Genomic DNA, 15,081 nt, shown 5'->3' with positions numbered 1-15,081 from the left:
TCAAATGAATCATGGTTCATTAAAATGATTCACTTGTTCAAAGCGCACGCGGGCGACACCTGCTGGTCGAAACGGTGTAATGTACAATAACATATGACGACGCCTCACAAACCAATCAATCTTTTTCACGTGTACTCAATTAAATATAGTCTACAAATTATTCAATATTAAGTCTGTGTATATTTTGTGATCTATTATTGATTTATAGACCTTTGTGTGTTTTTGAGAGAGTTTGATCAGGCCGATTAGAGACATGTATACATACTTCATCAACACTGATCTTAAATTATAAAGCTGAGCCTAGATCAGTAAAACATTAAACACTGGTTCTTGCATTAACACTTCGAAATGAATCACATGACTCCGAACCACTGATTCAAATAAAAAGATTCGAATCTTCATGCAGCAGTGTTTTGAAGGCGCTAAAGCTAAATACGTCCGAGTTTAAACTCGTTTAAATCAGCTTTTATAATCATTACACACTTGTTTAACAGTTTAAAATGTTATTTACTGCACGGCGGCAGAGAATAATCCAAGTCTTACCTGTTATCAAGCTCCTCATGTTTCCTCATATGACATTTAAACCGGGTTTATGTAGAAAACACACAAAGTTTGTGTGCACCATCGTCTCCTGAGATACTTCCAACTTAAAACAAATAAAAATATCAATTAAAAGTGTCATTGTCACCCTAAAAATAACGCAAAAATATCCTTGACGGCATTTTTAACCGAGCAATAACCGTTTGAGACGCAAGATGGCGCCAAATTTTGAAACGCGGCAAAGTGATACGAGATGCGTGACGTAAGCTATATATTATATTAAACCAAAAACATTTCTTAAGATTAAAAGTTAAATGTTTTTGTTGAAGGTTACAGTTAAATATTTGTTGTTGCATTGTATTTCTTAATACATTTGTTCAAATTTAGTTATTGTGGAATCATTAAAAAATGTATTGATGAGCGCTGATTTGACCAATCAGAATTAAGTATTCTAGAGCGAGAAAAAAAAAACTAATAAAATAAATATGAACGAAAACAAGATTTTAAAATAATTATTTTTACTAAAATAATAAAAAATGTAAAAATAAATAATGCAGTACAGTGCTATAGTAGAAAAAAATGAAACTTGATAGAAAATAAATATTTTTCAAATGTTTTACACATTTTATAGTATAAATTTTTGTCTTTATACGTGTAAACATATAGTTGACTTTTAAAAATTAAATAAAAACAATAATGAAATTTTATAATCTAAATAAAATACTTAGAGATTCCAAAATAATCTGAATAGTTTTAAAATTAGTTGTTTTTTTCCATACAATGATTGACATTTAGACATTCAAGGTGTGACTTTTTGTGTGGCCACTGTATTACATTTCTTCTTGATTCTAAATGAACAACATGTAAACTATTATGTGATGCTGAAGTGTTTTGACGGTGGGGTTTGTCTTCTCTCCGTGTGACTCTGAGGACAGTTTCTCCTGCCGATCTGCTGAGCTTTCATTCGTCTCGATGCTTACTCTTCTGTCTTTCTTTCTCCTCTGCTTTCATGGCTCAGCCGGTCAAACACAGGCGGCTCTTCTCGCCCCGAGAGCCCTTTTTCTCCACGCGACCCTTAGCATCGCTTTCTTCTTCTGTTTTTCCCCACGTCGAGTAAAACAACCCAAACCCACCAGCACAACACGAACACAAGCAAAGGACCACGGAGGAACCTTCCAGATGTTTCCTGCATCCTCTCTCTCTGGTTAAACCTCCTTCAAGCTCATTGTGGAGATCCAGTCTCACAACCATCCAACCTTCCAGAAACTCCTCACACTGCGACCCGTTAAAGGGATCGTTCACCCAAAAATCAAAATTCAGCCTCATGTCGTTTCCAACCTGCATGACTTTCACAAAAGAAAATATTCTGAAGAACCGAACGGTTTTGGGTCCCTTTGACTTCCATAGTATGGACAAACAGTGCTGTGAAAATCAACGGGACCCTTTTTTCTTTTATCTTCCAAAGCCATTTATTCCCCACAGTGCAAAAAAAAAATTTGTGTCTCTTTTTTCGAGTTTAAAGGATGTTTATCTACTGGAAAACCTGAAAAAAGCACTAAAATAGGATTTTGTTGCAGTGCAAACGCTCCGAGGTACGAGGACGTGTGTTCACCCTCAGTGATAATGCTCACAGATCAATCATTCATTCATTCATTAGTGAATCTGAACCTTTGGTGGGGCTGGACTGAATTAGAGAGTGCAATATCTTCACCGGTCAGTCGGAGCTATGCTGACCGCACGTTCATGTCATTTAAAACACAGTAGTGCAGTTTTAGGGTGAACAGACGTTCTGGACTTCAGTGAGACGCTCGTGTGTTTACAGCTGATGTAATAAACGAGTATAGAGACTAATGCTGAAGACGAATGATCGTGTCGGGATGCTTTGTCACACACAGGCTGTGTTTGGAATTGAATACTTGCTGTACAGTATATACTCTATACTGCTTACTGTTTTTAACAAATAGCATGCCGAAGTGCACTATTCAATGCTAAACAGTAGTATGCTACGTTGTCGACTCATTGCATGTTTAATTCATCAAGAAAATGAGTTATTTTTGCATTTTTAAGTCTAAATTTGCACATTTTTGCAAATGTAGTCAGCATTTTGGGTATTCATACAGATCATTTGCACACTGTGCATAGTGTACATACTATATACTGCAGAAACAGCAACAGCAGTATGATATTCTGAACATAGCCACATATGATTAAAGGTGCTGTAAGCCATTTTTAGTTTAAGCACATGGATCAAGCCCCAAACTGAATGACAGAGAGATCGTTTCTTATTGGATAAAAATGTTAAAAATAGTTTAAAGCACCTTTAAACGCCACCAATGGACATTTTTCATGTGTGTGTGTGTGGACAAACTGTCCCCGTGCATTAAAATTATGCACTTATGATTTACCTGTCTGTGATTTAAGATTCATTATGAAAATCAATAGCAAAAAAGAATTGTTAAATATCACTGCTGGTCTATGCATAGAAATCATTCCAGTTTGTTCAGGTGTTGTTTTTGTTTTGTTGAAAATGAGAAAATATGAACACAACCCTCCACAGCGGTGGACTGTAATTCTGTCGTTTGTTGTAATAATTATAAAGATAATAAAGCCCCTGTTGCTGATAGTTGACGTTGTGGCATGACCAGACAGTTTCAACTGTACCGTGTATCAATAGTATGTTTCCGTCTTCAACATCCACAACAAACCTTCCCAGAATCCACTCGGAGTCTTAGTAAAACCCACTAACCGGAAAAGATTTACCGTTATTTAAGAGTTTGTTATGGACATGCTGTATCTTAAGTGTGTTGCGTATCTTTGTGGTGCATTTATGCAAATTGTGCTTCCACTGTTTAGAGACTAGTCCACATGTATGATTATTGAATATTAAATTATTATGGGTAAGTGGTTTATTTAAATTAAGCTTATGAAATGGAGTGTGTGGAGGAATAAACCGGGCCTCTTTCTGTGTTTGGACAGAAAGGTGTTTCAATACTGAGTGTGTAACGCGTGAATGAAGGAGTGGATGTGTGTAACGTGTCCTGCTGTCTCTGCTTGGATGAGTTGGTCATCATTAAAAGTTCAGTGTACCAAAACGTCGTTTTTCTTGTCTTCAGAGAACTTAAAAGATATTTTAGCACACAAGTCAAATATGAAATCAAATGCTGAGTGTAGTTTTCTGTGCTGATGTATTTCTATGGAAGGTCATTGCTGCCACAAAAGAAAAAATAATAATCATCATTTTTGGTAAACCACAATTATGGAATCAAATAAAAAATCTAAATTGTTAATCATAATTATGAGGTGCATCAAAATTATACTTACATCTCATAAATATGACTCGGTGTGTCAATTTTGGCTTTAAACATCATAGATTTCATATCACAATCATGCCTTTTTTATCTCATAACTATGATTTGGCATGTCTTTTTTCATGACTATTTAAATCGAGTCATAATTATGAAATAAAAGATCAAAATTATGACATACCAAGTCATAACTATGAGATGGAAAGTCAAAATTATAACATAAAAAGGCAAAACAGTGGTCATTATTTTGATTTGTCATAATGACTTTGTGTACATAAACTAAATTATGACAAAATAATAATTATGAGATACCAAGTCACAATTCTGAGATTATAGATAAATTATAGATCTATAGAATTATAGATCTAAAATTTACATACCAAGTTATAATTGAGATTGATTTTTTTTAATGTGAGATAGTCAAAATTGAAATGTGAATAAAATCTCATTTAACAAATCAACTGATAAAGTCAAAAAGGCGTAATTATGACATACAAAGTATAAATTATGACTGCTATAATTATGAGATACTAAGCTATAATTGAGATAAACATTACGCATGTTTGATTGTGAGATCAAGTCATAATTAAGAGATAAAAAATTATGATTCCAAATCACAATTATGAGATTACACAATTAACAATTATAAAAGGCAATTATGACAAAAGGCAAAAAATGTCAATTTGTACTATATATCAATTTCAACTTTTATGTCATAATTACGACGCTGTTAGAAACATTCAGTGTAGTCTCTCCGCGAGGTCATTAAAAGAAGAGTTTCAGCAGAACATTATCATTAAAGACAACAAACACTGGAAACCATGCGCTGCACGTCAACCCCAACAGAGAATGAAATCATATTCGATTCCCAAATCATGAACTTCAGACGGGCTTCATTTTGCTCAATCAGGTTTATTTAGGAGGAAAATCATCACAGAAGCATTTCTGCTCAAACTACTCATTATTCCTTCATTGTGTTCCATCAGTCTAGATTAAAACAGATTAGTGTGTAATTATCCCAAATAAATAGAATTCTCCTTTAGTTCAGCCGTAGTATGAAAGCACACAAACATCCCGTCCTCTCTTCTCACTCGAGTCTTCAGCAGGCTTCCCCCAGTCAATATACAGTATGATACACAGTTACACTATTTACACATCTGTTACATGAACAAGCTCGCGGTGCAGCTTCTGCAAAACAATCGACGTCTGATTAAAGCCCACGCCCAAAAGAATCACTGGAAAATATATTCATACATGGAGAGCGCAGATAGAAAAGATGCAGAGCTCGGCGCTCACAGATGCCACTAATAAACGTGCCTCCACGCGTCTTCCAGTTATAACCGCATGCATGAGTTCAGTTCTTCAGCTGAATACAGATACAGCAACACTTCCCATGAAGCCTGCGTGTCTATATAATGCATCGGAGAGCAACGCACAATGCATTCTGCTTCAGAACTGCTTGAATGTTTTTGTAAGTACCTGCAGATTAATATGTATGCTCTTCTAAAGCAATTACTTACAAAAACATACCATTACAAGACATGAGGAGCTTTATCTTCACGGAAAGTGTTGCCAAATCTGATGAGAGCGATGGATGTTTATGAATGAACTCACCGTTCAAGCTTTGCTCGCGTAAGAGGAATTATTACAAATCGTTTTCTCTAATATATGTACAGCTCTCATAAACGCTCTATCATTCACTCCACATACAGACGCCACTCCAAACTCTCGGCTGACGGACGCTAGCGTCATAGAGTTAGCCGCAAACAATCGCAAACATCTCGAAAGCTTCGACGTCACGCGCTCTGGGAAAAACACAAGGTGCTCGTGTGTTTGCAGGGATAAAAGTATAATCACATCTTTCAATAAATCCCAATTGGAAAAGCAAAAACAATCCGGTTTTAAGCTTCTTGTGTCCGCTGAACACTCTCGGCTCGATTCTAACCTACAATGTGATGCATAAAGCACATTCAGATCGAACGATTCATTTGTAAATGTTTAGTTCCTTCTCAATACTCTGCCCTACATGCTTTGCAAACGAGCAAACACTTCATAATCTGATTCTCTCAGAAAACACTTCACCGTCTCAGTCCAGACCTGCTTTATCATATCAATATTACTGTACCCTAGTTAGTGTGCGAGTTCGTTACGTAAGGAGTTCACGATCTGAATCAATGAATCATACTGAGATCTGTCAGCTGTCTATTGCACTTATTTGATAACGTGAAAGAGGACAAATGGGTGACGGAAAAGACACAGAGCAGCAAAAACTGATATTCTTATGGTTTAAATGGTTTACACGCAAACCAAACGGAGCCGAAGAGCTTCAGAAGTCATCAAATTTCTCTTATTCGCTGTAGAAACCAGAGGAACAGAGAGGGAACACTCATTTAATACGTGAGTCCGTTTCGTCAGACGCTCTCCCGCCAGAAGCCAAGCAGGAAAGGTTCAGTTTGGGCCCGCCGGACGCTTTCAGACCACCAGGATCTTGACCTCGTCGTGCTCGTCTGGCCGGTAGAAGAACGGGATGCAGGGGTTTTCTCCCAGGAAGGGCGCGGGTCTGGACTGAGGATTCTGGATCTCCTGCAGGAGCTGCATGATTTGGCGGGCCGTGCCGTCCTCTTTGGGCCTCAGGGACGGGCCGTCCGGTGCGGACCCAGGCCTCTCGGGACTCTGGGATGGACTCGGTGGGTCAGTGCTGGACTGAGGCGCTGTAGACGCCTCCACTGCTGTGCTCAGGTCCAGAACGGCTGAGTGAAGAGGAAAACAACACAGAACATACAATCAGCTTGTGACGGGCGATATGGGCTTAAAAATATATCACCATATTTCTGGTATTTATTGTGATAATGATATCAATGATGATAATTCAAGGAATCCTGTTTCTTTAGAGAAAAGTATTCTCTTTCCTATTTTTACCCCGAAATAAGGTGTTGTGAGCATTATGAGTTATGACTGTTTAATTCATACTGGAAGCCGGAGGGCGCTCTTGCGCAGAACTACACACATGCATCGCAGAAGTAATAGCACTGACGACACTCCAGGAAATCCCTAATACGGACATCCAGGTATCCAGTTATCGCTGAATAAAACGCTCAACGGAGATTGAGAAATTTTAACTGATGAAACTTGAAGACGACTGCACAAAATATATGGTTTATCTGTGTTCTTCAAGTAATCTTAGGTATTTTTTTTTTATAAGGAATGTATATTTATAATGCAATGCTAATCGACATCACTGTATATAACATTATCATTCTGTAATATGAAACCACATCTGGTCACAAAAAGAAGTATTTCAAACACTCAACTACGTTATGAAGTTAATTTGGAGAAAAGCATGTCAATAAATGACATCTTTGTTGGACAACAGGTTTGTGAACAGGCTCAACTGTATCGCACACGTGCTGCTGTAGCACATTTATTCAAGGCTCAGACCGATTTTTTGTCGCACTGTACAGCTCTGACCAAACCAGTTCCAGATTGTAAAAGGAGCTCGAGCTCCTCATTTAGTGATAAACTCCTCAATTTTACATCTGTCGCACGCAGAAATGTGTCAACAACTAGACTTTATCGTTATATCACGAGAAGACCGGTATCTTGCAAATAATAAGATATCGCCCATCCTTACGATCAGCTGGTCATAATATTTTAATATTAGAGTAAATGATATTTTGTCTAATCCGATGATGCAAAAACTGTCTGTAGATTCCATCAGAGCTCCAATGACAACATTCTTGAGTTATTTAGAGCTATAAGAGTTAAAGCTGAATTAAATGCCAGGTACAGTTCATTATGTAACCAAAACACAAATAATACCCAGACAAAAAAATAATAATATAGGCCTTTTACAAAAACAGGAGACAGAAAATTTAAAAATCACATTTTTAAGTGATTAATCAAATAGTTCAAGAGTCCCACGCTTTCTGACTAATGAATTTCCATGATTTTTTCCCAGTTAGATTGGAAAAGGATTCTAAAAAGGATTCTTTTTTCCCCACATCACACTCACAGGTATTTCTAGCTAAAGAAATAGTTTTAAACTGAGCATAAGTGTGCATAGTGTATTGACTTTTCCTTTTCCTTTTATATTTTAAATTAATATATTAAAATAATATTGATATTAATGATATAAATGATTATTAATATTATCATTAATAAATATAAATAGTTTAAAACTGAGCTTAAGTAGAAAAATATATATCGGCTATAGTGTATTGGACTTTTACATTTATATTTTAAATTAATATATTAAAATATTATTCCTATTATTATTAATTACTAATAGTTTAAAACTGAGCATGAGAAGAAAAATGCATATTGACTATAGAATATTAGACTTTTCTTTGTTTATTTTTAAGTAATATGATAATCTTGCTATTAATAGTATTACCGTAATTATTATTAATATCATTAATTTAATAGAAATAGTTTAAAATAAGCATACCTAAAAATTTATATTGACTGTAGAAATTTTCCTTTTATATTTTAATAAATATATATCGTTTTGCACAGTATTAATAATTATTAATATGACTATTATTAATTAAATTTAAATAGTTTTAAACTGAGCATAACTAGAAATATTTAAATTGGCAATAGAAATTTTCCTTTTAGTCCTTATATATTTAATTTTTAATAATTTGAATGATATATTAATGATTATTACTATTAATAGTACTTGATATTGACTCTAAAAATGGTTTACAACTTTTCCAGGACTGAAACGAACACTTCTGAAAGTGTAGCCGCCCGTAGTTGAACTGTTCACTGAATCGACTCATCCGAGCGAACTGAATCAGTCTGAGTTTGTATGAGTGTGACTGTGCTGTAGCACCTGGGCTGTCCGTGTGTCCGTCAGCGGGATGGAGCTGTTCTCCTCCGGAGGACAGGAGGTCAGGGTTACCAACGGCGCTCATGTATCTGCTGTACCACTCGTTACGCTCGCCCACCAGACGCATGACCAGATCCTGCAGCTCCGCTAGCTTCGCCTGACACACACACACACACACAGGTCAACATCATGCCACAGACGTCTAGACGTCACTCCATCATACAGCTGCTCCTCGTACCTTCATCTCCTCCTTGTCTTTGGCCAGCATGTTGATGTACTGCTCCTTCTCATAGTGTCTTTGCTTCATGATGGCTCTCTGGTTCTGATACAGCGCGATGTATTCACCTAAACACACAACACAACATCAAACACATCTGTAAACAATTAACGGTAACACTTTATTTATTTTGATGGTCCCTTTAAAACATTCTGTTGACAATAAGTAACTTCGCACTTAAGTGTCAACAAACTCTCAGCAGAGTATTAGTGGACTGATTAATATCTGCTTCCTCTTTATAGTGATAGTCTCCCAACAGATAATCTACTGACTAAAGGTAACTTTACAAGTACATGTCAACTTATTCTAACCCTAACCCTACCAATCTCGTATGAGAGTTAGTATAAATGTAGGTGAAACCTGCTGGCATGATTTAGTTCATATTAAAATGTATAAAAAAGTATAAACAAGTGTAAAGTGAAAAATAAATAAAGTCTTTACATAAGTATTTGGAGTTGGAAAAGAAGCTGATGTGCATTCAAAAAAAATGAATTCATAAGATATCTAGAAATATTTATGGCATTTTGAAGCGATAATACTCATGCATGCTCATTACTGCAATATATCTGATGTATTACTGAATATGGGCATATTATTAATTAAACAGAAAAGGTTTAAAACTGAGCAGATGTAGAGAACTTTATATTGGCTAAAAGAGTATTGATTTTTCCTTTTAAAACATTTAAATTAATACATAAAAATCATATTATTCGTTTTATTTATTATTACATTAATATTATTAATTAAATAGAAAGTTTAAAACTGAGCACAAGTAGAAACATCTAGATTGTATTCTATATAGTATTGACTGTTTAATTAATATTTCTAAACAATATTGCTATTAATTGTTTTAATTCTTCTTATTTTGTATTAAAATAGATTTAATTAAATAAAAATAGAATAACCAGAAAACAGTACACATGTAAAAGAGAGTCTCACCGATGGTGTCTGTTTCTCCTGAGAGCTGAATGCAGCGGTGCTCCAGCTCCTCCACGCGCTCCTTCAGATCCACCTTCTCCTGCATGAGCGCCGTGAAACGCTCCTGGAGCTTCTCCATGGCCACCCGCAGAGCCTCGTGCACCTCCGCCGGGACCCCGTCAGAGCCTTCTACACACACACAATCAGTTATATAGACACATGCTGCTCTGACCAGAAGACGTCTCTGAGAATAACTAGACTTGCATTTGTTGAAGGAAAATACATAATCATAATAAAAGCCACTTTCACACTTCAGAGCCCTGCACATGACATGCAGAATTTAATAAAAATAATAATAATAATAATAATAAACATTTCCATTACATATTAACTTGATAGCAAATTAATAATTAATTTTTAAAAATTAACAAAATTAAAACAAGAGAACAAATTAGAACAACAAAGCCACGAATCAAGAAGTTGTGAGAATAAACACTTAATTCATGGCCACAATATGTTTTTTTTCTCTATTATGTCACGTGTGGTGCAGGGTTATTATCATTAACAAAAACTGAAATTATTAAAACATTTTCCTTTATAGAAATAAAACTCTAATAAAGTAAAACAAATATTAGATAAAATTTCTAAAATAAATAAAAAAATAAATAAAACTGCACTAAATGCATTTGGTGTGGGGCTCTATATAAATGGACAGTTAAGAAGAGTGTATAAGTCTGTGTGACCTGTGCTGTGAGGATGAGGATGAGGATGGTGGTGATGATGATGCTCGTGGCTCATGGCCGTCATCTGCTGTCGGACGGCGTGATGAAGTCTCCTCTCCTCCTCGAACCGGCGGCTCATCTCGTCTCGCTCTTCCTCCAGACGCGTCAGAGCAGAGTGAATAAACTCCTCCTACAAGCAGAGGAAAAGAAAAATTCACTTCCGAGTGAAACTTAACAAGGAAAACATGCGAGGCGGAGAACAAAAAAGTCCATCATGAAAAACTCGATTCTCCGATGCATCGCAATTCTCTCTTCAACGATTCTGAATATTTCTGAGCTTGGTGTTTTTCCTGCATATGGCACGTGCGTGCGCTAGACGCGGCGGGCTTCACTGCACAGAATGTGTGTGTTGTTGTGCGTCCACTCGCCGTGCTTTACTTTAGATCTGCTTTCATTTCTGCCGTTAGGAATGCAGCACTATTAGCTGCACTGACAGACTTTCACGTGCACTTTGTGTTTGTTTGTCCTGAAGCTCAGTTGCGACTGCGGTTAAATGCACTTGCATTTTATATGAAAGTGATGTGCACACAGTCAGGTATGATTTCAGAGCAGGACAAAACATCTGATATATGGAAATAGATCTGTGCATTAGTGTGAACGCAGCCTGTTAAAGCTGCCGCTGTCTATGATCTCATCAATAATAATCAAATGGCAATAATGCTGATACTTTCGGATACTTGAAGAACACTTATTTTAAATAATTAATTGCTTTAAAAAGTAAATAAAATACATTTTGCACAAAATAATTTGATATAAAATTTATATGAAAATGTAGCCATGTGCAGTAATATTGAAAACTGAATGTGACGCATCGTGATATTGAGCTGATAATCGTAATTGAATTGAATCATGAAACCAGTGAAGAATCACAGCCCTGTTTTTAAGATGACAGTACAGAGATTCCAGCTATAAACAAAAAGCATAGCAATTTTGGTTCAAATGTAAAGTTGTAAAGATGTATTTGCACAGCAGAAGAATTAATTGAGGAAAAAATGTAATCAAGAATCGTTTTGGAATCGGATCGTGAAGTGCCTGAAGATTCGCAGCCCTAACTGACCATATGCACGGAGTATTTGTATTTGTATAGAATCGATACATAATACAGAGATAGATAATCATAGATAGATAGATAGATATAATTAACACAGTGAAGACTAATTAATTTACACAATGTATGTAGCATTTCTCATTTATTGTAGTTTTTTGTCCTATTGCTTGCAATTCGTTTCTTATACTTATTTCATCACTGACTGTTTATTTATTTTCAGTGAGCTTGAGGTTTTTTTTCTTCTATTTTTAGGCTTGTATTAGTTTGATATTGACATTGGTGAGAAGGATTATGAAAATTCTATGGTATCAAAGATTTTAATATCATAAAAACCTTTAAAAAATAAAATAAAAAATACTATATCGTGATATATATCGTTATCGTGATATAAAATTAGTCATATCGTGATATAAGATTTTGGTCATATCGCCCACCCCTAGTGTTTAGGCAGTTAGGCTAATCTCTTAAACGAAGTCTTAATGGTATTCTTGATAATCAATATCTTGCCTTCAAAGCCATGAACACATTTTTAAAATCTTAAGGCATTTATTATTTCTCAACTCTGTATGGTAAAATTCACATTATTAAAGGTTCAGTTTTCATTCATGAAGCCGACATGAAGAAATATGCTAAAAACGTGTCTCTGGGAAATAGACTTTTTAAGATTACCGTTATAGCCAGAAGATGGCAGCAGAGGATCACTCATCGGCTGCAGCTGCCATTTCAACTTAGTTTTTCAGGTCTTTTGATTTATTATAAAATAAATATTATAACACATTTAGTACTTTGTCGCACTGAAGTATAAAGTATAGCAAGTGCAGGAAGTCACAGCCTATAATGCTGAATTATTTAAATACCTATATAGTCAAATACAAATTAAATAAGTTGGTATAACAAATAAATAATGCATTGAATATTTTGCAATGTTTAGATTTAATTTAAATAACTAGGCTACATCGTTTAAGTTTTATCCAACACAGACCTGTAGTTTTGTTACTCTGAATCACTTAATGCACAGCTTTATTTTGACATCGGCTCGTCAGGCGATTCATTCCGTTGCCGCTGTCAATCATAGCAATGACTCGCGGCGTGATTTCACGGATTCCCTCGTGTAAGTTTAACACTCGCGTTTTGTCATTCCTGAAACAGTATACGTGGACGTTTGGTCATCTTAGACAAACAAAACTTTTCTCCTAATTGTGAATGGATTATGTAGAGAAACCGATTAAAGGACGCTCCTCTAACGGCACAGTACACTTGACCGGAAACGACTGAGCTGGCTCATCTACAACCAGGAAGTAACCGTGCATAAGGTCAATTATGACTAAATCTCCAGATCCACACGAGTCTATTCAGATGCTGCATATTTTGCATATTTTTAAATCAACTCACCATCTCTTCTCTGCTCTCAAAGTCTTCTGGGATAACGATGTGTGACTTCTGGAAGCTCTCCAGGAGAGAATTACTTTCCAAGCCATCACCTTTTAACATCAGTAGGGACAGTAATGGTCAGTACAGTTATTGTGGTGAAGCAGAAGGTGTCGGTGTGAAGCGGGACTCACCGTCGTCTCTGTGAGAGGTGTTCAGAGCCGAGCTGTTCAGCAGCTCCTGCACCTCCGTCTTCAGCTCCTCGTTATCTCTGGCCAGCTGCATCAGTTTCTCCTGCAGGAGGCAGTAATGCATTTCACATATGTATGTCGTGCCAGATGAGGCTTGAGTGAGCGTGTGAGAGAGACTCAAAACAAACGAGCGCAACAGCACTCATAGAAGGTTATAGATGCACAGTGCAGTAGAAGAAATTATAATATACGATTTAGGTACACAGCATTGCACGACCAAGATGTTTAACCTGAATATCAACACGATTGCAATGTGACACTGATTTTATACAATAGTAGTGCAATAAACAAGAAATGTCATCCAATCACAACAGAGCTAATTTACATGCGTTTCTTTAAGTGTTGGCACAAAACTGGAAATCTAACTTCAATCCAAGACTTTGAAAATGATTGATATTTGATACCATTTACCACAACATTAAGAGCATAAAATTTGAAGAGTGTCTAAGCTAATTTACTTTTGATCATAGCACTCCTGTCTGAAAGCTGAGAGAGGATTATGTAGTAAAAGTAATAATACTACTACTAATAATAATATTTTTAAAGCAGAAATATATTACTGTTGAAATATAATTGCACTGTACAATAAAAAGTACATTATTTTACTTTATTAAATTATTTACTATATTTTAGACTAATAATTATTAAATTATTTCACAATAGTAAATAATTGTTCGTTATTTTTACTTTTGTAGCAGGATTTAATAATTAATGAGTATTGATTTAATCTTCATTTGCAAGAGTTAAACCCTTGATTCAATATATTAATGAAATTATATCTCAATGATTTGAAAGGATTTGCATCATGAAAATCATTATACAAATAAATGTGAATTGAATTTATACTAAAATACAGATTCAGCAAAGAACACAAAATCTCCCGCTTGAGATTTTAAGTGAATATTTCATCATAATATTATTTAATGAAACACGTTCACGGTTCTCTGATGTCGGTTAACATGACATGCAAGTTTTTAATAAAACGATTTTACTTTACAATAGTCGATAATTAATTATTTTGACTTTTGTAGCTGGATTTAATAATGACTTCTTCACTTGCAAAAGTTAAACCCCTGAGCTTTTATTTTGCAAATGTGAAAAGGCGTAACTGGTGCACAGTGTGTTCCCAACTGCACATTGACCTCACATGCATTAACTGTGAACTCGGAGATGCTGAAATCACAGGATCATGAGCTGATCGAGAATAAAAACAACATAACAGACTCTATAGTAGAGATCCAGGGGTCCGTTCCTCATACGTCGCTAACTCAGTTAGCTGGATTTGATTGTTGACTATTTAACTTGATCTTGGATCATTTGGTTCTTCGAAGCTTATCCTGGACTTGCTGTCACAGCAACAGGTCCGTAAACCTAAACCTGCTCGGGAGCAGCTTATTTCATGTAAACAGGATTAGATTGCATCTTTTTAAGCAGAATTGATACTTAAAATCTGTCCCAGCGACCGCTACTTTATTACAAGAGTACCCTACTGGTCCAGGGACAATAATTAAAACATTTATTTGAAAATAATATAATAATGTTGTGTAGTCTATAATACTACAGACACAGCCAGTTTTACTCATCGAAAGATTTATTAGTGATGAAAAAATTACTTTATAATTGTATTGGAGTCTTACACACATGCTGTACAGTTAATCTGAGCCGTGCATTAATTTGAGCGGTGACAGCTATTAGTGGCTCGATGGAGCGCAGAGATGCAGATAACTTGATCTGATCAATTTTAATTAATGCTGTCAC

The 15,081-nt window shown here is 35.7% G+C and overlaps 1 protein-coding gene across 15 annotated transcripts in view; it reads right to left on the bottom strand.

Moving 5' to 3' along the window:
• Positions 1 to 4,737: 4,737 nt before the first annotated feature.
• golga2 (golgin A2) overlaps positions 4,738 to 15,081 on the bottom strand; it is a 28,665-nt gene continuing 18,321 nt past the window's right edge. For 14 of the 15 annotated variants that reach the window (XM_058775537.1, XM_058775538.1, XM_058775545.1 and 11 more), the window contains 7 exons: positions 13,267 to 13,366; positions 13,097 to 13,185; positions 10,618 to 10,786; positions 9,896 to 10,063; positions 8,918 to 9,024; positions 8,683 to 8,836; positions 4,738 to 6,595 (listed from right to left, as the gene is read on the bottom strand). In XM_058775537.1, coding sequence (XP_058631520.1) covers positions 6,318 to 6,595; positions 8,683 to 8,836; positions 8,918 to 9,024; positions 9,896 to 10,063; positions 10,618 to 10,786; positions 13,097 to 13,185; positions 13,267 to 13,366 — 1,065 coding nt within the window. In that variant the 3' untranslated portion in view covers positions 4,738 to 6,317. The remainder of the gene's footprint in view (positions 6,596 to 8,682; positions 8,837 to 8,917; positions 9,025 to 9,895; positions 10,064 to 10,617; positions 10,787 to 13,096; positions 13,186 to 13,266; positions 13,367 to 15,081) is intronic. The other variant, XM_058775539.1, reaches the window with a different exon arrangement.

The sequence above is a fragment of the Onychostoma macrolepis genome, chromosome 05, assembly GCF_012432095.1.
Source record: "Onychostoma macrolepis isolate SWU-2019 chromosome 05, ASM1243209v1, whole genome shotgun sequence".
Lineage (NCBI taxonomy): Eukaryota > Metazoa > Chordata > Actinopteri > Cypriniformes > Cyprinidae > Onychostoma > Onychostoma macrolepis.
Note: the sequence above shows the minus strand (reverse complement) of the source record. Positions and strands in the feature narration are given on the sequence as shown.